Below are 25,412 nucleotides of genomic sequence, written 5' to 3'. Positions count from 1 at the left end.
AAATCGCCCGCCGCTCAACCTGCTTTTGACTTTCCTACAAATCATAAATGAAAACGCGATTTTTAACAGTTTAACTTGTCCAAATTTGCCGGAAAATGCAAACACTTTCTCACTTGTGCAGAAGTATATCGTCGAGAATACAGAATTTGCCAATTATTTAACATTTCTTCGACACGTGCTCGGGAGGAGTGGGGGGAATTTGTCGCACGCAGTCAACTGTGAAGTCGTAGCTTAACGGACGTGAACATAAAAATAAAGAAATACTATGATAAAGGATTTAAAAAAATATATTAATGCTAATTTTAAGAAAAAGCGAAAAATAGAGAGGTGGAAAAATATAACCAAATCGTTTCCTAACCTAAAACTATAACTGAAAGTTCTTTTATTAAATTGTTTCTATTATATTAAACTTTTGTCCTGTGACAATACTTGACTTGATTTTTTTTACCTATTTTACGACTTTTCAAATCAAAGAACCAAGATGTTCGTACACTTCGTAAGATTTTGTAAATGTTTTAATTTTTTTTAATGAACATTCATTACTACGTACTATCGAGTGTTCATTTAAATTTCCGGTCAAAGTTGGCGTTGAAGAGTCGATTGTGAACGCGCCACTCGTATAAAAACGTAAGATTTATATAAACAGCTGATCCGTGGTGCGTTCACAATCAATTTTTCAACGCCAACTTTAACCGGAAATTTAAATGAACACCCGATATAACGGGTGTTTTTTTAAATTTGGCGTCGAAGTAGGCGTTGAAGTGTCGATTGTGAACGCACTATACAGGTTACGGATCACGGATCAGCTGTTTAAATCTTACGCTTTTATGAGAGTGGTGCGATCTCAATCGACTCTCCAACGCCTACTTCGACGCCAAATTTAAAAAAACACCCTTTATGTATTGAGCAGTAGGTAACATTATTTAGCGGTTTTCTGTCTTAAATTGTAATAAAAATAGTTATTGAAGATGGCATAAAAATTAGAATAAATAAAATTGTGTTAAAGTAAGTAAAAATATTTAAGTCTGGAAACACCCAAATGAAAGCGTAACGCATAATTTTTGAAAAAAATCTAGAGAGGTCAATTAGTGTTTTAAAAAGCTTTCTGCTGATAGTGTCTGTTCGGTCTTTTCGATGACCTTGAAAAAGTTATTGTTATAAAAAAAAATTGCTGAAATAATAGAAAACGTCCAAAACCCCTCTACGTCCAAAACGAATTTTTTTGTTCAACACTGTCAGCATTTGAGAATTTTCTCCTGTGTGAACGGATTTTGATGAATTTGACAACTTGTCAAAACATAACGTCATTTTAATTTTAAAGATTTTCAGCCATTTGGAGCCTTTGGAGGGGCTCGTCGAATAAAAAAACGTTGTATTCAACTCGTTCTTGTGTAATTTGCGCTTTTTTGGCACTCGTGGATCTTTAAAACTCTCGTTTCACTGTAATTTTAAACTGGCCCACTCTCCTACTCATGCCAAAAAAGCCCAAATTACACACGAACTCGTTAAATAAATAACTATTATTATCGTTTAGGATATTGTCAAGTTGTTCAAGGACAACATTTTGAACATTTGTTGTAAGAATTATAGTTGCCTTTCAAAATTAAAATTTTCTTTATTTTCTAATAACCAGTTAAGTTTTTTCACGAAATTTCTTACGTAAATTGAAAATGTTTTTGACCATCGGGTAGACAATTAAAAGATCTATTAAAAACGGTAGTAAAAATGCGACATTGCCATTTTAAAAAACCTCGGATGACATCATAACTCTTTCAAGGTCATCAAAAACAGCAAACAGACCATCAACAGAACGCTTTTTGAAAACGCTAGGCCACCTGTTTTTGCGTTTTTCTCGAAAATTATTCGTTTCTATTTTATTGGTGTGTTTCCACACTTTTTGGACAGACTGTATAATATGTTATATTAAATTTAAGAGGGTATGTTTAATAGAAATGTAAATTTTATTTTCACTAGAAATGTAAGAGGCTACGGAATGAACAATAAAGAAATAGTAAATAAAAATACAAAAGGTTGTGAAATCATTCTTGAAAATGAAATGCTAATTAAAATAAAAGAAATTGTTTTTTTTGCTAGCAAGTAATCAATCAAATAGTTCAAACAATTTATAAAGATTGTTAAGATATCCTGTAACTCCTGTAAAAAAAATTCAGCGATGACCAAATTGTGACTTCAGTGTTTCATCGACGAGCACCTCGACTCAACATAGAACAAACTAAATCAGAATTAATTTGAATTAATGAATTTATTGCATGGGTGGAGAGTCATAGAACATGATGAAAAATGTGTTTTCAATAATACAAAGATAAAATAATTAATCTTAAAGTCTAACAAACATTTTTGTAGCACTGTTAACAAATGGCGTAAAACAAACTTGTTAACTGGCAGTGGATGTGAGAAATATACCAGATTATTGTAGTTAATTTTTACATTGAAGATTGAAGAAATATATACATAGAGTACCTACAATATGTACAATACAAATATATATTTTTTAATACATAATTATTACTACTATCCCACCTCCACCCGGCGGCACGGCAATTTTGCCGGAGTACATACACTATTACGGATATTACTATCAAGTAATAGTGCAGTGTTTATCAACATAATTACCGGCGTCTCGCCTCCGCATTTTGACTTTGTTGTGTATTATGTTCTGTGTCAATGTTAAGGAACTTCCTCACGATGTGACATGAGTATAATAATATACCTTTTTGAATTTCAACTACCAATTTGTTATCTAAATCCAGAATTTTTAAATTTTTAAAAAGAGATTGCGGTACTATTCCCGTTGCTGAAATTACAAGTGGTAAAATCGAAATTTTTTCTAAACACCAAAGATTTCTCATAGCAACGGAGAGCTCTAAATATTTATTAATTTTTGTGATTTATTGATTTATTCATTATTGTGTTAATTATTTTTAGGGAGTTTTATTTCTTCAAATTTTTTTGTCAAATGGTCGCCGGAAATAAGTCGTGGGGCAGGACATCAAGGAGGACAATTTTCAAGACGTCGATAATTTAGAAAGATGTAGTTCAATAAAAAAAATCAAAGTTCTAAAAGATATTAGAATTCAATTGAAATTCAAAAAAACCTTTAAAAAAATGGAAATGTATGTCATGTCAAATTGCAATTTGTTGTGTCACATGTAAAAACAAATAAAACTGTGAAATCCACGGGCGCTTTGCATTTTGCGGGTCTGTTTACAGCGCCAGTGCGCACGCGTTGCGGGAGCAGTGTTGTGGAGTGGACGGACAGTGAGTGTTCCTCTTCTTTACGGAAAAAAGCGAATAAAATGGCCGGAATCACTGAAAGTTCAGCGGAATACCGTGTGATGGAGCGTCTTTGAAGCGATTCGTCTTCCGCTCGCGACAATTTCCCCAGATCCCGTCGACTGTTGTGTATTTTTTCGCATACGTGCACCTTACTGTGTCAATGATGGCGGCTTGACAACTCCTCGCATCGTCAACAAATAACTCAACCCGTTCGAAAAAGTATGAGTTTGGCTTCGACCCCGCTCGAATAAGCCCTTTCAGTGCGGTCTAGGTGGACAGAACGGCGAAGATGACGGAGACCAACCCGCGGTGCCCCAAGTAAGTCCCCGACGCGCTCCTGCAAAACCGGTCGATTTTCGTATTTTCCGCAGGATTATGGTGTTCAGGCCCACATGGGACGAGTTCAAGAACTTCACCAGCTACATCCACCACATGGAGTCCAAGGGGGCCCACAAAGCCGGCCTGGCCAAGGTGAGTTGGTCCAGTCGTTGCGACATAACCTCACTTCCTCGCAGGTGATTCCGCCCCCCGAGTGGGTGCCCCGCAAGTCCGGCTACGACATCGACAGCCTCAACGTCACAATCCCGGCACCCATCTGTCAAGTCGTCACCGGCAAGCAAGGCCTCTACCAGCAGATCAACATCCAGAAGAAGTCGATGACCGTCCAGCAGTACCGCGACTTGGCCAACTCGGAACGTTACGCCACGCCGCGACACTTCGACTACGAGGACTTGGAGCGCAAATACTGGAAGAACATCACCTACGTGGCCCCCATTTACGGTGCCGACGTCTCGGGCAGTCTCACAGATGACAATGTCAACGAATGGAACATAAATCGTCTAGGCACGATCCTCGACTACGTCAACGAGGATTACGGGATCTCGATCGAGGGGGTCAACACAGCGTATTTGTATTTTGGCATGTGGAAAACCACGTTCGCTTGGCACACGGAAGACATGGATTTGTACTCAATCAATTATTTGCACTTTGGGGCCCCCAAAACTTGGTACTCGATTCCGCCGGAACACGGTCGCAGGCTGGAGAGGTTGGCCAATGGTTTCTTCCCGAGCAGTTACAAGACTTGTCAAGCTTTTCTTCGACACAAGATGACGCTGATTTCACCCCAAATCCTCAAACAGTATTCAATTCCGTACAACAAAATCACGCAAGAAGCGGGCGAGATTATGATCACCTTTCCGTATGGATATCACGCAGGTGAGGATTTAAAAAAAAAATGTAGGAGTAATTATGATGCGCAAAATGTGGTAATTACGTAAAAGTGCATGTGCATTAAAACACGTTGACTTAAGTGGGATTTTCCTAAGTATCTTTTCTATTGTGTAATAGCTTTAAAAGGAGTTAAAAAAGATATCTGAGCATTTACTCAACTGTTTTTAACTTTCGGAATTTATCTGTTTTGACTTTTGCTTTTAAAAAAAATTATAGTGATTTTGCAATATGCATGTTTTAATACCAGCTTTTTGCTGATTACAGAATGAAAATTTACTGTTACGTCAATATCAAGTTGAATTTTTCTTTGAATTAATAATAGAGAAATTAATTGTTTAAATCTTACGTAAGTTAAGTCGGTTTAAAAATAAGACTTAGCTGGCCTAAAGAAATTAAGAAGTCAAACTAATTATGAATTCAGAGATTAGAAGAAATTGGGCAAACAACCGAAATGGAAAATAAGTAAGAGTAAAAGTCAAAATCAATTTGTAACATTTATGATACAATGAAGAAGACGTTAGGTGATACGCTTATACGCTGGCGCCGCTTATAGTTATTTACATTACAAATGCGGTAGGCTACATTTTACAGCGCAAGGTTTTTAGATTGAAACACGACCGCGCACTGGGAGTGTTTTAACAAAAAACGAGCGATGTAAAATGCCTACCGCATTAGTAATGTATTAATCTTTTTGGCCGACAACTCGTTTTCTCAAATTTGAAATTTGTTGTAACCAATAATTTTGCAAAACCTGTCAAAGACTGACATTTGATTAATAAAATACCAGAAAGTTATCTATTATACCGATAACTTGATATGCTTACGATTAATACCACAAGATGGCCCATCAGAATTCACAATTTTTCAGAAGAAAACATTTAAATTATGTCCAGTTTCCAAAACTGAACGGATCAATGGTAGCGGTATCTTGTCTTAGTACAAATGGACTTTATTTATGATAAGCTGACAGTTTTTTTGAAGGTCCCTGAAAGCTTAAAATTTTCGTGGTATTTTACACACTCCGTGCGGTAAAATGACAGATAGTTTGATTAGTGTGTAAAAATCAAGATACCGTAACTGTTCAAAATGTGTAAACATGTCATTTAGAGTTGAGGGAGGACAAAAAATTATTTATGTGTCCAGGTACTTTTTTTTGTATATTTTACTATACGTATATTATTTATATCTGATAGTTATTTAACCCACTTAAGTTTGTCCCATGCCTCAGTACAACATAACCCGCACATTTCTGGTCCTGTTGTAATAGGAATTTAATAATGATATAAATTTTCGTATGCGTTTGTAAAAGCGAAAAAACCCCGACTTGCACGACCACAAATTTTTTGGAACGCTCGTTACCTGTTCAAAGACAAAAACTGAGTCGTAGACTGATGCAGACAGGTTTAACCTTCAAATTAAAAGCGAGTCCGATCTGTCAAAAACAATTTTGTCTGTTGGTAAAAAAATTCGTGTTTTCGATTTTTCACCTTTCGATATTTCCGTCTCGAGCTCGCAACCTTTATTACAGATCGGTATGTTCGATTGAAATAGCTCATTCGTATAGGAACCGTTCTCTCAAATCAAAACCATTTCTAATCCTGAAACACGTTCAGTTATCACAAAAGTTTAGTGCGATAGTACTCGGGTTTTTTTTTTTTTACAAAAATTACAATTATTTACAGAATTTCTACTAACGGTATCTGATAATATTCATCATGCATACGTAAATAACACAGTTGACTGCTTTCCAGAAAATAATTCGAATATTTTTGTTTACGTCAACAAACAGAAACCCGAGTTCTAAGAACAACCCTGCTTAAAAGATTACCTGCTATTGGTAAACTAAGATTTGTAAGGCCCGTACCCTAAAACCGCAAAATTTTTAACTGAAAGTAAAGTTTGGCAAAAGATATTGTGAACGCTCGCAATTATCCGGATTTAACTTTTTAGGACCTTTACAATAGGTTTACAGGCAATGTTGTAAAAGTATTAAGTTGTTGATGCGCTGCTGGGCCTGCACAGCTTTGTCGGACTCTGTTGTTTGTATAGCGAGGGTTGTTTATAGTGTTGTAAACGACCCACAAAGTCAAATAGGGATAATTGTCAGCGTTCAGAACATTTTTTGCCAAACTTTACCGTAAAATTTTACAAGCCACAACCAAAGTGAGAATTCTTATAAATTGTAATTACGGACCTGGATTTGTTGCGGTGAGCCGATCACAAGGGTTTTTATGATCCCTTACCGCGAAGGCCAATAAATATTGGTATAAAACACTAACACCAGTTAAGCCATAATCACATTGTAATTTTAAGGAAACCATACATACCAAGCTAGGAACTTGTTATTTTATCATGTACGAATGTGTTAGAGCAATACCTACAAATAAAAGTATTTACTGAATTTAATTCGTGCGATAAGTTATTCAGATCTAAGTATATTTTAACCAGTCGTAGAATTCCACAATAGGAATCATGGGAGACTTTGTTGTGATTTAGTTCAAAATTAAGTCACTTTGACAAGAACCTCAATCTTAACCTCAATTTAAATCACAAATGTGTTTCACCAACCTAGAGAAAACCGATATGGTTTTGATCTACGCCGAAGCCCGTGGACATTCAGAGCAAATCTACTTCCCAATGCACGAACCTTTGTAAACGTTGTGCAGCATCTTCGCGATTTCGGGCGTCTCGAAATGAATAAGCGGGATCTTGGCCGGCAACGAGAAGATCGCACTTTAGTTGCAGAAGAAAAAATTGAAAACTAGCCAACTACTCGGCGTCTTGCAAATCACCTGGGAGTTTCTCAGTTTGTGTTTGGCTGCGTGTTCAAAACAGATCTCACGAAATCCGTCAAAACAGGCATTCTGAATCGAGTTCGGCTTTTTTTGGGCACGTCGTGCTGAAAGCTTGCATTGCAAACGATGGCAGGCATTTTGAGCAACTTCTTTGGTTTTTCATTTTTTGCTTTTCCTCACAATTACTTTAAAGACTTCAAAATTTGTGACATTTTCCGTGGGTTTGACGATTTAAAGAAACTTTGTAAAAACAGTCGCAACTAATTTTATTGTTTACTAATGATTGACACTAAATCAACATTAACTCCACAGTAGAGAAATTTAACTTAAACTTAACACGTGTGTAAAACACGTCTTTCGGGACCCGATAACATCATCTCCGCGCTCGACACAGGTGCAGATTGGGGAGAGTTCTAGACGTGTCCGGATCATTCTTCGAGTGTTACTGCAAACCAGACCCACTGTTCCAATTCCACAATTGACAAATAATTGTTCAGAAGGTTTCCTAAAATGTATTTTTTTAACGTCCGTCAAGTTTTTTCATTCGTTTGCGTTCATAAAATATGCGATTTTTGAATCGGTCAAGAAGCGTTAAAAAAGGTGCTATAGCGGTTCATTTTTGCACGGATTTTGCGTTAACAAAAATTCCGTAGCGTGTCATTTTTTAACGCAATTATAAAATTTTTCATTCATAATTAGTAGTTTTTTTAACGAGTTCGTATGTAAATTGGGATTTTTTTTGGCATGAGTGGCGAGTAAAACGAGCGCTTTAAAGGTCCACACAGGAGAAAATTTTCAAATTTTGAGTGTCGAAAAAATTGTTATCTAAACTTACTGGCGCTAAAAAATTTTTGTATGCAACTCGTTAGTAAAGTATTTTTTTTACTCGGCGGATTTGCGCACTCGCTTCGCTCGAGCGGCAAATTTTCCTTCTCGTAAAACAAGTATTACTTTACTCACTTGTTGCATAAATAACTATTTGTAAATACATTTTAAAAATTTTAGAGCGACTTATTGTAGGTGCGTCATCGAACTCAGAATGAAAATTTTTTTCAAATTGGACAAAAAAAACAGGCTTATTTAAGAATAAAAAAAATTACTGTCGTCGCTAAAAATCTAGGCTCGGAGCCGATTTATCGTCATCGTTAGAGAGCGGATTATATGCAAAGCGTATAGTTTTAATTTCTGCAAATTTTTAACCATTGTCAATTATACGGACGAATTACACTGATACTCTTCATCAAAATATTGTCTGTAATATTGACAGAAAGTTGTTTTTCCGGTAATTTTTTTCATTTTTATTAACAACGTATATTTCCATAATACTTTTTTTGTTGAACTCAAAAACGAGAAATAGATGATTTCAAGAGAATATTTTGTGTAACGTATGAAAAAATCCTAAACAGTTGGCGTTATTAACGTGCTGTGTATTTTTGTTTTTATCTACTTCAGAATAGGATATGGATAATTCAGTCGTGTAATAAACTGTTCCAGTTAAAAGGAAAAGTTTAACGTTATTGATTTGTACAGTAAAAGAAAATATTGATTTCTTAATTGAAAATGCAATTTATTCTATGAGTGTCATTCAGTTCTTTTAATGGAAGGGAATTTAAAATAATGACATCAAAGTGTACTTTTGAAACGTTCATAGAATGCTGTCTTGTTAACATTAATAATTATGAGACAGGAATCGATACGTAAGGAACCCGGAAAATACCTATACCGGGTGAGTAAAATTTTACCGCCCGATCGAAAAAACCCACTTCTAATCGATGTAAAATTCCCAAAAAATTCAGTATCGCTGTAGAAACATTCTGTAAAAATTTCAAATTTTTTAATGAAACAGGTAAATATTTCGTTTTAGTTCAGTAACCGCTACATCAATTTACATATTTTTTTACTGAGAGTCCTTTCAAAGATTAGGAAAAATTTAGTGTCATGAAAACATCACCGGTTTTTGAACTATAGTCCATTCAAAAATAAAAAAAAAACACCACCTGTTGCTTTAGTTTGGTAAAATTTAAAAAACCCTAGGTAGTTATTTTTTCATACTATGTTGGTAACTATAAATTATGACATTTATTTAATTCAAAATAAATTTCAGTAATTGCTTTGAATTTCGTTGAAATTGTTTTATTATTGCTCACCATGTTTCATTTATTTAATAATTGTTATTATTTTTACTTAAACATACCGAGAATAGAATTCACACGAACCCCCGATAAATTTGTAATTTGACATTTAATAAACATTTAACCTCAAAATTACAATTCTCACCAAATTTTACACTAGACACGTTGCCGATAGTAATTATCGAGGAAAATGCGATGTTGGTGGTTTTTTGATTTTTGAATGAACTTTAAGTGGAATTTGATATTAAAGTGCAAAATTTAGCTATATTTATTAAGGATGAACTGGAGTAACAATCTCAGAAAAAAGTTGCGGAATTCTTATAATGCTATGAAACGTTTATTACGAGAAATCAATATTTGAAAAAATAGTTTTTAATTTTTGGAAACGAATTGTAATGAGTTGCAAGTAAATTTTGTGTTTATTTTCTTGATATTTAGATAATTACTTGCATGTGATTTTACAATCTTTTGACTAAGACTGTACGTGAAAGTAAACAAAAGCACACTGAATTTCAATTTTCATTGATTTCTGTTAAAGTTCTTAACGTAACTGCAGTAAAACGTGCGATATGAGTGTAATGTTACATACCGACGTCAATTATATGCATTTTGTTCACTTTTATTGAAATTAAAACAGATACATAACCTCAAAAACCGTGTTTTTCCACATGTAATTAGCGATTACAAGGAAAATCCTCGACCAACTTTTTTTGTAAATTCATTAGAAAATTCTACGATATCGATACTTTATGTGTGACAAATTTAAGAAAAATTGGCCTTTTTGAAATATGTTTTTTATCAATTTTTATGCGACCATTGCTCCATTTCTCATAAGAACACGTGTAAAATATCCCGAAACTTTAAAAGGTAATAACTTTAAAGTTCCTCGACCAAATTTTTTTAAATTTGGCACAGTACTTTAGAATGGATGAAAGGACTATTGTACCAATTTTAAGCAAATTTCGCCATTTTTCAATGTTACTCCAGTTCATCCTTAATTAAATTGGGCGGTTACTTCCACAAAAGAGGTTGACGTGGGTTGTTTATGATACCTTATACTTAAGAATGACTAGAAAAATTGTCAACAGATGTTTATTGGCTGTATACCAACAATCAGGTATTTATTTATGGTAAATCTTGGTCATTTTTGGCTGTTAATGTTAAAATTGGAATAATTCAAAAACTAACAATTTTCTTTTGATGCGAATTTCATAAACGTGTTCTTTGAATTAATTGTGAATTATGAGCGTGCACGAAAAAACTTCTTTTTTTTTGCTCAAAATCGGTTTTTAAAAATTTACGGCTCTGAATGAAGTGATGAGGGAAAATCGGCAAGTTGAGCACAAGTCGAGGCCGCCGCAGTGGCGACATTATCCGGGCGCCCTTATTCAGTGCATCGGAATCAATTTTTTAAACGGATTTGATAAATTCTGTAGCAAAAAATAAAAATAATGTAATGATTATTATTAATGAAACCTTTTTTTTTTTGGACATCCAGTTTTAAGAACCTAAAATGGACATATTTCCAAAGATTTCATCCATCAATAAAAATTACAATATTTTATATACAAGGTGAAATCGATATTAATCGGAACATTAAAACCCCAGGATTTTCAGACCATTTGTGAAAATCACATGCATAGTAAGGTTTTGTGACTCGGTGTGTTTAAAACGTTTATGATCCATTTCAGTTTCACCCTGAATGCCGCATCAATGGGTGCGTGTCGCCACAGAACATAACAAAGAAAACGGATAGTCGACAACTCGCTAATAAATTTGTTGTCACTTTAAGGCTTCAACCACGGCTTCAACTGTGCCGAATCAACGAATTTCGCCTGCGAGCGCTGGATCGAGTACGGCAAACGCGCGTCCCAGTGCACCTGCAGCAAGGACATGGTGAAGATCTCGATGGACACGTTCGTCAAACGTTTCCAGTCCGATCGCTACGAGATGTGGTTGAAAGGCGAAGACATCGGTCCCCATCCCGAAGAACCGAACAAGCAAGTCGCGGCGCCGCTCCCGCTTCCGCAGGACATCCTCTGCAACAAGAATAACGACACCTTGCCCGCCGGATTGATCGAGGGACAACTGAAGAAGGCGAAGAAAGCCGGACGCATGATGAACTACTCTCAGTAATAGAATTATTGATTTGCGTATTAGAGGCGGTCGATTGATCGTGACGGTTTCAGGGACTTCACCATGGCGGGTTTCCCGGCCGAGTTGCAGCTCCAGCTGATGGAGGAGGACGACATGGGATTCAGCAACGGGGAGTTTCCGCCAGACGAGCAGCAGCTGGAGGTGCTGGAAGACATCTGGTTGAAGGCCGGCGAGATCGAGGCCGAAGACGCGACCGTCTGCGACGCCGGCTACAGAGTCAACAGCCGGAGGAAGTTCTTGGCGAAGAAGCGCAAGCCGAAGGAGTCGGGGAGGGGTCGGGGACGACCGCCGAAGAAGCGCCTGGTGAAGGACGACGAGGGACTGGACTCGAACGAGTTGACCGGGATCTACGCACCGTGCAGCAGCGAAAGCAAGAAAGTGTGCGGCAAGATCGTCGCCCCCGTCGACACATCCGAGCTGGTCAAGTCGCTGGTGGCCCAAGAGACGAACAAGCTCCTCCACCACCACAAGAAGCACAAACACAAACACGACAAACACAAGCACAAGAAGTGCAAACACAACAAATCGGCCACGTCCACCACCTCGTCCGACACTTCCAACAACAGCGAGGTCAAGAAGGAGATCGATGACATCATCAGGAAGGCGCACGAAGAGCACGAACAGAGCATCCTCCAGGAGAGCTCCACCCCGGTCGCCACGACCGCTCCAGCGGCCAACGACGCCCCCAAAGTCAACAGTCTGCTCAGCGAGCTGAAGGCGTTCAGGAAGGTGAAGGACCCCACGGAACAGTTCAGGATGGACCAGAAAGTACAAACGATACACACCTCCAAGGGGACGATAACCGTGCTGGAGTCGAGGCCGGTGTGTTCGAAACCGGTGCCGGAGGTCAAGCCGATCTCGGTTTGCAGTGCGGACAAGACGTCGATGTACGAAGATGCGTTCTTGAGTTTCCTGTCCAAAGCCAAAGAGGACCCGAAGATGGTGTGCGTCAAGACTAACAAGCCGAGAAACGAAGCCGCCACCGCCGCTTTCGAGGTGAGAATCTATTCACTTTGATAGTGACCAGTTTCTAGTAACTTTTCAGTTGCTGGGTTATTGATAGGGAATTTTAGATAACACTAAATTCCGCAGCAGTTGGCAACTCTCGGAGACGCCATTTTGGCAGAAAGGACTTGCGCAAACGTTTTTCGACACACTGTGCGCATATCTATAAAATTGAGTTTTGGTACGAAATTTCAGACTTCAAAAAGAAAATGCCACGTTGTCTTCTCAAAGTTGAGACCAAACGGTCAATATTGACTTGTTTTTAGACATTTATTGACGCCAACGGAAAACAACTCACAAAGATGAACATCGTTTCAATCGTTTGTACTATTTTCTTGTACATTTGGCTAATGTTGTAGTTCAATGCCTTCTGCCTTATAAAACATTTTTATGAACTTCATGTTTTCTGCTGTCCGATTAGTTTTTATCTGAAATTATCGATTTGCATTAATCAATGCAATTAGTTGAAAGGTCTGATTACCCCAAGTATTTTTCGCGTTTCTCTTACCTGCCAAATGACCATTTCCTTCATTCATATTTCTATAGAGAATTGCATGAGGTAATTTTGAGGTTTTGACATTGAATGATTGGTACCTGGACATAACCCCACTTTTCGACAGATGTTTTTAATTTCTTTCTCCTACTACAAATATTAAACGTCAATTCACTTTAAACAAAATGGGCGTTTAATTATTATTAATCGTTTGCAAATTAGGGAATCAGCAAATAAAGATGTATCGAATTTGCTTCCCTAATTTCATTCAAAATACGGGGTGATCAAATAGGACTGTTTAAGTTGGTAACACTGAATTGTATTTTAAATCGTATAACAGGAGTAACTTTCGGTTGTTGATGGCTTGTCGTTGTTAATGCTATACCTACATCAGATATTTGTCAAATAAACCAACAAAACATATCCGGTTGCAGTGTTATAAATAACCGAATTAAAAAATTTTCTTAATTGTACTGCCAACTTAAACAGTCTTTCTTGATCACCCGGTACTTTCGCCGGAGTCACTCATTTTGACAGAAACATAAAAATGACAGAAATAATTATGGATCCAGAATGAACCGACACCATCGACGTTTTAAATTTTAATAATCTAGTAATCGGTGTTCGGTGCGGAAAGTGCTACCAACCCAACAGTAAAAAGTTACTAATGTTAAATTATTATTGACTTTAAATTTTGTTTTTAAATATTTCTTGGTTGTGAGGTGTAAGTGATGTCTTTCTTTTTTTAGGCACCAAGCGCGACTTCGACTCCGGTAAAATCGAACGAGTTGGCGAGCAGTTCCATGCCCCAGCTGACGATTCCGGAACCGGAGCCGGTGATGGAACACGAGCAAATGCCGAAACTGGACCCCCAATCAGTACCCGTCGAAGAAGTCGTTCCAGTGGTCCAAGTGAACCCAGTGCCTCAACAAAACGGTCAGACCAAATCCCCGAACTATCCCCCGATCGCCCAACCGTTCTACCAGATGCCGAGAGGGCCCCACAAGCCGAACCTGATCTGGAGCAACCACAACTTCTACACCGTCAACCACTGCACCACCACCACCTACCTGAACAAAGAGCGGTTCTATCCGATGACGAACAGCGCCATCAAGCTGGACGGCGAGTCGCAGGAGCCGAGACAGCGAACCCTGGAGGTGATCTCCGAGTCGGAGTCGGAGAGCGAGTCGAGCAGCGGCGAGACATGTTCTTGTTGCGACTCCTGCTGCGAGAACGAGTCGACCGACTCGGAGAGCGACCACAAGAGCGAAGAGAACTCGTCGTCGGTGCTGAACAGTATCAAAGACGTCGGGGGCGGCGACGAGGAGGTGAAGAAGAAGCGAGGGCGGCCGCCGAAAAACCCCAGCTTCGACCTGGAGCGCATCAAGAAGATCGCCGAACTAGTCGTGGCCGTGAAGAACGGCAAGAAAATGGCCAATTTGAAGAAAGTGTTCAACGGACGGAGACCCGGAAGGCCGCCCAAGAACGCGACGGACAGTCCGATCAACGACCCGCGCCCCTACACTCTCGACAACGTCAAGAAGGTGTTGGGGAAGAAGCTCGGCAGGCCGCCCAAGCAGCCCAACAACAACAACACGTCGACGGTCGACTTGCAATCGTACAACAAGAAGATCTTGGAGAAGATGGCCAAGTTGACGCCGCTCGAGGCCAAAGTGAAATTGGTCAACGTCCTCGACAGCTTCACCAAGGACGTGCAGAACTACCTGAAATCGGGGATGCCCCTCCTGAACGTCAGCTCGTTGTCGATAGGACAGGGCAAACAGCGCCACCCCAACGGGACGGTGCTAAGTAGTGTCGGTGCGAAGGACGTAGTGTGGGCCAAGCACAGAAACGGCAGATTCTACAAGGCTAAGGTGGTGGACGTCAAAACTGTGACCTATCTGTGTGTTTATTTCCCATTGGACCAGAGCTTCTGCAAGGACGTTGTGATCGGTGATCTGGTCGGGTGGAAGGACCCTCGTCGTGTGCCCGTTGTAGGGCAGAAGCTGAAGGTCGAGTGGAAGGACGGCACGATATACGACGCCGATTATTTAGGAAAAATGGAGTGCAGTATATATACGGTGTGTGCGAACGAAACGTTTCGAAAATCGACTCGATCGATAATCGATTATTTTGTTTTGTTTCAGGTATTATTCGAAGACGAATCTCGACTGGAGCTGAAGAGAGACTCGATTTTTTCTCTGTCCGAAGTGATACCGAGGAAAATCGCCACTAAGCTGGTAGGAGCGGAAGACGGGAAATGTCAAAGTTGGTGTAGTAATTGTTCTGTTTCAGTCGTACGCGAGCGACATGAAGAACAGAGAGCACCTGTACGACTTGGAGCGACAGCTACCGGACAAGAGACCGGTCAAGAAGAAAACATTCGAGGATAAATAGTTAAGGTTTTAAATGTTTATTTTATTAATAAAGTTTCGTTCCGAAGACTGAATTTGAAACATCATGAATTGAAGTATTCTTTCTTTTTGTTTATGATTGTGATTGATTGATTTTTATTTTGTATGATATACGTAGAATCGGTCGACAGGCTTTATAATTATTATGTTTTAAGTGTGATACAGACATGTATTTATTTAATCCAACTTCTTGTATATATAGATTCTTTTTAAGCTCTAGATTTTTGAGGACACTGTAACATAGGAGTAGTTGCAAAGTGAAGTGTTGAATAAAATTTCTCCACGTTTATTTAATAAATCTTGATTGTCATCGGATCCGGCTTGTGAGATTATTTATGTAATTGGCGTTTTTATCGAATCCACCCGAGATAGAGGGGTCAGGTTGCGACTAAATTTAGACGAGAAAATAGGAAATTTCTCGAGAAAATTCAGGTCGCGAGCAAACACGTTTATCTTATTTATTGTTTTATTGATGTGATCGTTGACCGGGGCCTTGAACCCGGCCAATCGAAATTATTTCTACCGAGTAAATAGGAAAAGTCATGGGATTCTGAGTGTTTTTGGTCTTGCTCATTGTCTTGTTCGTTTCGATCCGTAAATGGCTAAGGTCGAACGCGTTCGTGCACGCAACTGCATCAGTGCATCGACAGTTGCAGTTTGCACCGAAACCTGAACAGTTTAAGTTCGCTGGAGGACATCCTAAACGATATTCGAATTTGACGAAAATTTTGGCCAAGTTGCATCACCAACTGATCTTTTAAATAAACACTTTGAAGTACAATCACCAATTGAGAATCAGTCGCTGTTCAGATTCTTTGAAAAATGTTTTTCCTTTTTAAAAGAATCGCACCGGTGGTTGCTGTTACCGTTAAAGGAAAATTGAATTAATTCTAAAAAGTGCTCAGTTTCAATTTACAACTTAGGATCTCAATAATTCGACCAATCTTTAAAACTTATTAGTTGTGTAATGTCATGTGTCATCCATGTGACATTTGAATAAGTCCTTTCTTTCATGATTCTAACAGTTTTACGACTTGCGTAATGTATGATGAAAAGGTGAGAAGATTATTAGGATTTGAAGAACTGGAAAACTTCAGGTGTCAGTTACTCTTAAAGAAAATGCTGTTTTATGGATAACAGTAATTAGGGAAAATGCTGTAAATGTCAGATGTCCGAATCTGTTCATTATTAACAAAAACATAATACACATCATACAGAAGTCGCTTTATCATTTACAAAATGAATAAATTTTCTATTTGTTAACTGTTCGTATTTTTCTATACCATAAAATACCGAAAATTCCTTTTTTAATCATGGATGAAGAACGGCATTTTCCATAACAGCAATTGTCGTTTGCAGCTCCAACCCTCCAATTTCTTCCCGAAGTGAACAAGTAAATGTGCTGGGGTTGTATTGACAGTTCGCCCAACTTGGTGTCATCAGATCTTGCCCTCAGGACATTTCATTAATAACATTTTAAGAAGAGGTTGCCAGCTTGACAGGTCCATATGACCCATATGTTTGATTTGTCGATGTGACCAACTGTGGATATGAAAAAAAAAAAATTCAATCTAAAGTTCATTCACGGTGTCATGTTGCAAACCTGCGCATCCTTTGGTAATTTTCACATTTATCTTGTTAAAGAGATTTGACGTCTTTGATTTTGAATGTTAGTTTAGTTTGATGTGTGAAATAAGTCACAGATTTTTTTATCAAATCCAATTCCTATCCTATTCGTGGTTAATTTTACCATGGCCGAAAGAAAAAAGAAGGTTTTATTAACAGCTAATTTCCTAATTTGAAAATTGCGTGAATTAAATGTAGCCAAGAACTGAAAAATGCCAATCCCGACCTAACCTCTACATTCTACGCATAACATGCCGTGGTCCATGGTTACTTTGTTTTATCAGCTCGCATTGCCGACAACCGACATACACAACTAATATTATTATTGAAGTAAAAATCACACTGCCAAAAAATGAAATAATTTGACCTTGATGAGGAGAATCTAACGGGAATGAACTTTATCTAAGATTTTTTATAAAACTATTTGTTTAAAGAAAAAACTTTAATGTTAAGCATTGTGTAATTACCATGGTCTACGCCATACAGCGAAATTTAAAAAAAAAAACGGGAATTGAAAAAAAAATTACCCGTTATTTTTCATTTTTGTCATAGTTTGAAAATGGCTTTTAGAAATACGTTAGAATTATTTGACGGTATGTCAGTTTATAAATAAATAATTCAATGTCATTTAAAAAAATTATTTGATAGGTAGTGTCAAGTAGACAATTAATTGACAAATATTTAAAACCAAATTTACATTAGGAAAAATTTCGTTTTCCGTTTTTTTTAAATTCAGCTGTATGTAAATTCTTAAAAATTATTTTTATTTCTATCACTTCCATCAATTTAAAATATGAAAATTATTATCTTCTTAAAAAAAATACAACTGCCAGTTTTTCTGCTACTTCTACAGAAAGTAGACATTTCCTACCTCGTTTAGGTTATCTCCTTGAGAGTGACTGTTAAAACGTCAAGTTGACATTTCTTGAAAACTTGCCAAAAAATGGCATTCTGATTTCTGATTAATTTTTAATGATTAGATAATCAAAAAGTCACAATTTATTTGTTTATGTTAATCGTACTGATTTCAGAAATTTTCCTTAATCGCCAGCGTCGTTCTAAACATGTAAAATGATTTTGACATTTTTTTTTGTTCTGAGAAAGTTCATTTTAATTTTCGAAGAATTTTTTTCTAAATAATGAAAAGAAGGTAGTAGAATAAATTAAGTATGCATCTGGAGTAAAGTGTCATACTAATAACTGTTGCTGTCAGTGTCAACGATCAATGTCCTAATCATACCACAGGTATCCATTTTAGGTCCACTTTTATTTGTAATAAAAAATAAATAACGTAATGCAACTTATCGATGTTATCTCTTGTTACCAAATGATGTAATCTGAAAAGAAGCCTCGGTAATGATGAAACAGTTCAAATTCAATAATTATTACATTGTGCAGTAATCTACAAAGCTCGTTTGAAAAGTTTTTCAATGTCATTTTCTCGAACGCGTTGAAATGCGAAGCTGCACCAACGATGATCTGGAGAAAATCATCTGTCAAGGAATTTTTCGACATTTTGAAATAAATAAAAACAAGACGGACGAATAAACCGGACAAACCGTACTCCAGTTCTCGGATTTTTCAAAATTTCTTGTCCAAAATGTTTTCCTTTTAACGACCGACTTCAGAAACTATTTTTGAAATGATCCAAAAAGTGTCTTGAGTGATTACGATTTCCAAAAATAGTGTCTAAATTTTCCTAATCTCTTACTCCTAGGTTAGGGTCACAACAGAAGCACGATGACCTGACGATATTACAAAGTAAATATTTTACATAAGTGTACTGTGGTCACAAAATGGCATGGAATCTTCTTCTTGTCTTATGTTATGATTTTATAAATCTGTGATAATCACTGTAGGAAAATATCATATTTCGTGGAATTAGTGTTATCATTAATTCCACGACATTGATTACGAAATTAAAATTCACATGCAAGTGAAAATTTTCTTAAAGTGATAAACATAAAAAATCACTTTAGCATCTGTCACCACAATTCTCTCTCTGATAACCTTTTTGTACATCGTTTCTAAATTCTAACAGTCATCCTAGTGAGTGAAAATACAAGGTTATTATAAATGATTGTCCCGTCGCAGTTGGCGTTGGTGACGTAGTTGAATGTGCCGCAAGCCTCATAACATGAGTATCGCCGATAGGGGGCGATACTGGCGGTAGTGGAAATCTGTTTACTAGTTTGTCTAACGTTGCGAGGCTGGCGGCACATTCAAAATTTGTGTGGTTTTCCACGCCAACTGCGATGGGACAATAATTTATATTAACCCTGTACAACACTTATGGAAGAATGCAGATGAGAACCTACATTTCTGAACATTTCTTCTGAAGCTATCTTTTGTTGTTCTGAGCAGCAATATTGTCAAATTCTGTATTGGTTTTTCAAGGATATCAAGAGATCGTGACTTTTTGTGAAAATTTGTCAATGGATTTTTACAGTATAAAAACAATAAACGCGGAAGTTCACACAAAGAACTGTCTCTCTGACAAAGACAAAGAGCAATATTACTTCTTTGAAATACGATAAGAATTCGGGTTATTTTTCTCCTAACAAATATTTATTGTATTTGTTATAAATAATATCTTACAAATTAATGTAACACCAGCAAGATAAGAAATTAAAAAAAAATAATATCACAACAAACATACATGGTACGGAGTGGTTCTGGAAATACATTTATTTTCTTTGTAATTGACCTAGAATTGATAAAAAAGATGTACACTTGGACGACACCTGTCTATGCCCATTACAGGAGATTTTGAATTAATTCCACACTTGCAGATAATGTGTTTGTGTTTTATCGATACCTATAACATTAACACAGTGTCGGTAGGAGTACATTAAACAGTTAAACAGTAATTTAGCGACATAAGAACATGTTTATTGTTGGAACCTACATAGGCTGCAAGGATAACAAACATACGCAAACGTCGAGCTTACAATATGGAGCGAGAAGGTGAAGATGATTATAAAGCATGTGCTGTAAAAACAAGAAACGATGTGTGAATGTGATAGTCGGAGAAATAGGGAATTCAGCGATGACAAAAAACAACTCGGTAATTGTTCACTTTAACTATTTGTGGAATTTTCGCGTTTTTTCTGGCTAGACACCCTCAGGGCGTCCTCCTAGATCGTTTCCCACCATTCAAACCCTGTGCAAATGCCTTTTTTTCTCTCTTGTTGTGTTTCAAGGTCGCGTCAAGGTCGCACCAATGTCTTAGTATAACTAAAGGGTAAGGAAAATTCATTTGCACAAGGTTTGAATGGTGGGAAACGATGTAGGAGGACGCCCTGAGGCTGTCTAGCCAGAAAAAACGCGAAAATTGCAGAAGTAGTTAAAGTGAACAATTACCAACAACTCTTTAATATTATTTTACCCCAAAAAAAGGGTTTTAATTATACCAAACTATAATTAGTGTTTGATCCAACTCGATCCGATTATACAGGGTGTCACAAAATTCGCGAATTCCGAATTCAGAGCGTGGTAGGGAAGGACCCAGTGGAGCTCGAAAAATACTTAGAAAAAAAAATCACTCTTCCTGAAGAAGATATAAGCATTTTAATTTTGTTCAATACATAGCAGCTTTCATATCCACAGTCACAAAATACTATTCTAGCTACGGTGCCGTTCCATTTTTAAGAAAAATTACAAAAATTTAAGATTTTTTTACACCAAAGTAAAGCTATATTTCAAAAATAACAATAAACACTGCACTTTTCAGCCTGTATTTGAAGAAAACGCACTTCAAAGAATGTACCTTCAGACCAATGTATCTTTGTGGGGGGAGTTCCGATTTTTTTTTATTTCCATATTTGGCCTACTGAAGTGATCCCCTACAACGCTCTGAATTCGGAATTCGCCAATTTTGAGACACCCTGTAGTTGGGTTTATACGGATAAAATTTTTAATTGCGCTGTCACTTGAAAACAAATGAAAATCGGATAAAAACATTTATGAGTTTTTTAACATTATTTCACGTGTAAATACACTCGTGGAGTTTCAGCCGTTCCTCCAGACTCACCCTGTATACTGTCTTCTTTTTTTACTATTGTTTTTTTTTTTAACTTTTCTTACACTACTTTTATATTTCTTCGAACTCTCATTTTCAAAAGTTTTCAATTTGATTTAAATATTGTCAAAAATCTTGTTTTTTTTTTCACCATGAATTTGCCTTCATTCTTTAAAAAAAAAGAATGTCCAGAGAAACATATTAATCAAACATTCTTTATTAATCTTTGTTGAAAGAAGGGAACATGACTAAATACAAATAAATTTGTTTCTAGATAAATGTCCGACGCCGATATTTTATCAGAAACATTTTGTCTAGAGTTGCAGAGCAATCAGTTTTTGTTAAAAATCAAAGTTTATCGAATACGAAATAATCTCTCTAAAAAGAACAAAAAAAATGTATAGTAAATTTCTAATATTTTTTTATCCACAATCATCTTATAATTGAAGTTTTATCCACACTTATGAACCGTCTAAAGTACCACTTTATCCACTAGTAGAATAATGAAATTACTTTATTCCACTAGTGGGATAATGAAAAATACAATCTTAAATCAATCAGTTCCTCATTTATTGTCATTACCCCCTGTTTTTCTTCCCATTCATTAAATTCAGAAAATACTTTTTCATGCTGTTCTCTGGACTTCGCAGGCAATAATTGAGAGTTGCTTCTTCAGCTTCCTCAAGGGTTATCTCAGGAACAGAATAACTTTCTTGCATTTCTCACCAACTTCACAAATTTTTACAAATGGAGTCGATAAACAATCGAAAATAAGTAGCAACCATTCAACACCTCCCGATATTTTTTTAATTAATTTCAATGATTTTTGATGTGACAGCCGCTGTCAGAGCGAAATGTCAAATCATTTTTTGACAAAATCAGACGAAATTCCAGCAATTTTGATTCTAAATGAGTGTGATTGTCGATAAAACGTTGTATGCATTCGTGTTTTAGTTGCTTAAAAAAAATAAACGCTCGACTATCGTCTCGCGTTTAAATATTTTTGTGTGGATAAAACGCTATCTAAAACATTTATAGTTACAATAGCATAATTACTAATCCTTTTAGATCTCGTATTATAAATTTTGTTAGTAGTTATACCGTTGTGCAATTGCATAGAATTCACCTTTGAAAAGCAGAACTGAAAAAATGAAAAAAATGATGAAAATTAACAAGAACAAGTTGTAATACAAAAGACTAAAAAAAACTAGAAAAAGAAATAAAGAAGATGAAAATTTGTTCATATATTATACAAAGTGTTTCTAAATGAACGTATATCAAGAGTCCTGTGGAATTTGAATATACAGGGTGTTATTGAAATGCATGACCAAATTTTAACCACGAGCTACTGGCTTCATGTAGAACTCGGAAAAAATATTTAAAAAATGCTGTCAAAAAATAAAAATATAGTATTCACGGTTAATTTTTAAAATGTGCCGAAATTTACCTACGAGTTGTGGGACAACGTAGAAGACTAAAAGTAATTAAAAAAATTTTTTAGCTCAAAAAATAAATGTCATTTTATTTTTTGACATAGAATTTAAAAAAAAAAATTTCCGAGTTCAACATGAAGCCAGTAGCTCGTGGTTAAAATTTGGTCACGCATGTTCCCCTGTTTTGTTGGTTTCGTTGTTAACTTACTAAACAGACCAACAGATGGCGCCACGGCCAGCGTCCAAAAAAGTGCGTCCGAAAAACAATTACTTTTCGTCTGCTGGGGAGTACGTAAAATTACCTTTTTCATTAAGGGTGCTTAAAAAAGAATTTAGAACGATCGCGTCTTAATAAAACTCAAACTGTTTCATCAAATAATACTCCGAAATTAAGCAGAAACTCTTTATAAGGAAGTCGTTGTAAGATGTGTCGTGTAAGGTCAAGTGTTGTCTTGTTGAAGGAAGGGAACGTGACTGAATATACGAATAAAATTTCTAGATAAATGAACTCAGTTTATCAGAAACATTTTGTCTGGAGGAATTGCAGAGGAATCATTTTTCGGTAAAAGTCTAAGTTTATCCGCTACAAAATAACCTTTCTGTAATAATTAATTCTGCGATTAATTTTAATGGGTGATCCCCCATTTATAAACCAAGTTAACACTTTGTTTCATTTCACATTTTTTTTTAAATATTTTTTTACATATTGAGAATATTCTTCCAAATTCCAAATGCTTTTCTTTTTTCCTTTTCTTTACTTTTACCTATTCATTTCTTCATTCTTCTTCAATTTTGTATTTCTCCATACAAAAAATATTGTGGGACAAACTCCATTTCTGACTCTCTACGTTGGTATATTCAAAATAAAATTCAGTTCAGGTTGGTACAACTGAAGCGACCATTTTATTTTTCAAAGTAACGTGTGCTTTATAAACATTTAAATTTAATATGCCAAACCAATACTTCTAAAGTGCTATCAACCTATCAAAAATAGTCACACATTTTTTATACCGGGTGACTTTTGATGATTGAAATTATGTATTTTTGTTGGCAACAGATTTACGATTTTTAATATGCCAAACCAATACTTCTAAAGTGCTACCAACCTATCAAAAATAGTCACACATTTTTTATACCGGGTGACTTTTGACGACTGAAATTATTTTTGTTGGCAACAGATTTACGATTTTATGTTGGTACGCTTACGCTTGACTGTCAAACTCAAATATGAGAGTTCAAAAGTCAACATAAATCACGATTTATTAATTTGCACAAATATTAACCTAGAAAGCGAATTAACAGACAACTCTTTGACACATGACTAGGCGTACCAATTATTCGGGACTACCAACCCACTAAATTTGTCTCAATTATTAAAAGACACCCCGTAGTTTAATGGATAATAAACACGTCTTTAATTTGCCAGTTTTCGAATCGTCCAGTTCTCGAGACAGATTGAATCCCATCAAAACCATCCCAAATGATTAGATACTATAATAGTTACAACTGATTCTGCAAAGCGATCATTGTTGGAGTCTTATCAAGCCAATCATTTTCGAGCCGAGCCGGCGAGTCCGTCTCCAACGAAATAAAACGTCAATTAAACACATTTCCTGCCACAGGAAAACAAGGGGATTGTAATTGGAAGATTACCATGAGAGGGCAACAAGATTCCTTCGCCTCCCAAATCGCCACTTTCCACCGGTCCAGTGGAAATTTACAAAGTCTACTCGCCACGACAAACACTTCTTCCCCTTATCGCCGAACCAATTTACATAACTGTCGATAAGAGGTCGAGATGACGTTTGAAAAATTCTAATTTGGAAGATGTTTTTTCTGACCTATCGTCTTGTTTGACTAAAAAATTGATAATGCGGATCTCGATGCCACAAATATTTAATTGGGTGTTACTCATGGAACTGATAATTTTATCCGTTTTTGGGTCAGTGTCAACAGGGATGCGTCTGTTTGGTCTTAAAGTCCGCATCTGGACAACCACCGATGCACCTGATGCAACTTGTTTGTCACAAACAACGGACAATATCTCGCTTTATTGGTGTTATTGTTCTCTTAATGGGGCTCATCTACAAGCAATTGTGATTCTATGGTTTTGCCGGAAGTGATTGCAGCTTCATTAATCGTTATCTTCCGGAGTATGTATTTTCAGAACGCAAATCTGTGTCCGAGAACGTTGACTTGAACAGTTGGGACGACTTGTTATCAACAAATTTGATTTGTTGTTTCGCACTACTAGAAAAAAAATATGAGTAGAGGAAAAAAACATTTGGTTAATATCCGGGTTGAAGGATGAAGAGATCTGTGATGTCCACTTCTAGTACATTCTTCGTCTAAAACAACCGACGCGAAAGGCATTTTTAGATGTCTTTGGCAAAACAACTTAGTAATCGCTTTGCGATAAATTTATGATTGCAATTTGTAGTCGCGATCTGGAAAAATCTCACTACAATGAATAATTAATCGAGTGACTTAAATAGAAAAGTACTTAAGTTATTTAATTCAGTTCTGGGCGTATGAAATGGAACGCACCAGTATCGCCCAGTGATATTTCCAAACAATCTAACTGTGATAATGTTATGTGTCTGCTTGAATTACTTTGATATGACGATAACTGGATATACCGAGTGAGTCAGAAATCTCAATGTTAACAAGACAATTGCAAAAAATCTTCGACATTAACGTCATTTTAATTGTGTACACCTTGGCCGCGAAATCCTTTAACATTCTCGAGATTGTACTGCCTCGGCCGCAAGCGGCCTCGGCCACAATTTTTCTCTCAGTACGTTAAAGA

The 25,412-nt window shown here is 36.6% G+C and overlaps 1 protein-coding gene and 1 long non-coding RNA gene across 3 annotated transcripts; one reads left to right on the top strand and one right to left on the bottom strand.

Moving 5' to 3' along the window:
• The first annotated feature begins 3,228 nt into the window (after positions 1-3,228).
• Positions 3,229-15,838, top strand: LOC138129813 (lysine-specific demethylase 4C-like). 2 transcript variants are annotated; one of them, XM_069046113.1, is made up of 8 exons: positions 3,229-3,615; positions 3,669-3,768; positions 3,813-4,512; positions 11,247-11,586; positions 11,644-12,607; positions 13,859-15,190; positions 15,257-15,349; positions 15,405-15,838. In XM_069046113.1, exons 1-8 carry the CDS (start codon positions 3,587-3,589, stop codon positions 15,504-15,506), a joined length of 3,660 nt encoding a protein of 1,219 aa, XP_068902214.1. In that variant the 5' UTR covers positions 3,229-3,586; the 3' UTR covers positions 15,507-15,838. The 2 variants fall into 2 exon arrangements, with proteins under 2 accessions (XP_068902214.1, XP_068902215.1); XM_069046114.1 differs by having other exon boundaries at positions 15,388-15,838.
• Positions 15,839-16,687: 849 nt separating this feature from the next.
• LOC138129816 (uncharacterized) lies at positions 16,688-17,424 on the bottom strand. Its single transcript, XR_011159397.1, has 2 exons — positions 17,127-17,424; positions 16,688-17,065 (listed from the first exon to the last, which is right to left on the bottom strand). It is a non-coding gene; the product is annotated as an uncharacterized lncRNA (long non-coding RNA).
• Between the last annotated feature and the right edge of the window lie 7,988 nt (positions 17,425-25,412).

The sequence above is a fragment of the Tenebrio molitor genome, chromosome 4 (genome assembly GCF_963966145.1).
Source record: "Tenebrio molitor chromosome 4, icTenMoli1.1, whole genome shotgun sequence".
In the NCBI taxonomy this organism is placed as follows: domain Eukaryota; kingdom Metazoa; phylum Arthropoda; class Insecta; order Coleoptera; family Tenebrionidae; genus Tenebrio; species Tenebrio molitor.
Note: the sequence above shows the minus strand (reverse complement) of the source record. Positions and strands in the feature narration are given on the sequence as shown.

What these genes read in the sequence shown, in the direction of transcription:
- LOC138129813 (XM_069046113.1), top strand. Translation starts at nt 3,587, where the DNA reads ATGACGGAGACCAACCCGCGGTGCCCCAA. An exon ending in ACAAAGCCGGCCTGGCCAAG is followed by an intron (nt 3,769 to 3,812) that starts GTGAGTTGGTCC and finishes ACTTCCTCGCAG; the next exon opens with GTGATTCCGCCCCCCGAGTG. An exon ending in CGCATGATGAACTACTCTCA is followed by an intron (nt 11,587 to 11,643) that starts GTAATAGAATTA and finishes TGACGGTTTCAG; the next exon opens with GGACTTCACCATGGCGGGTT.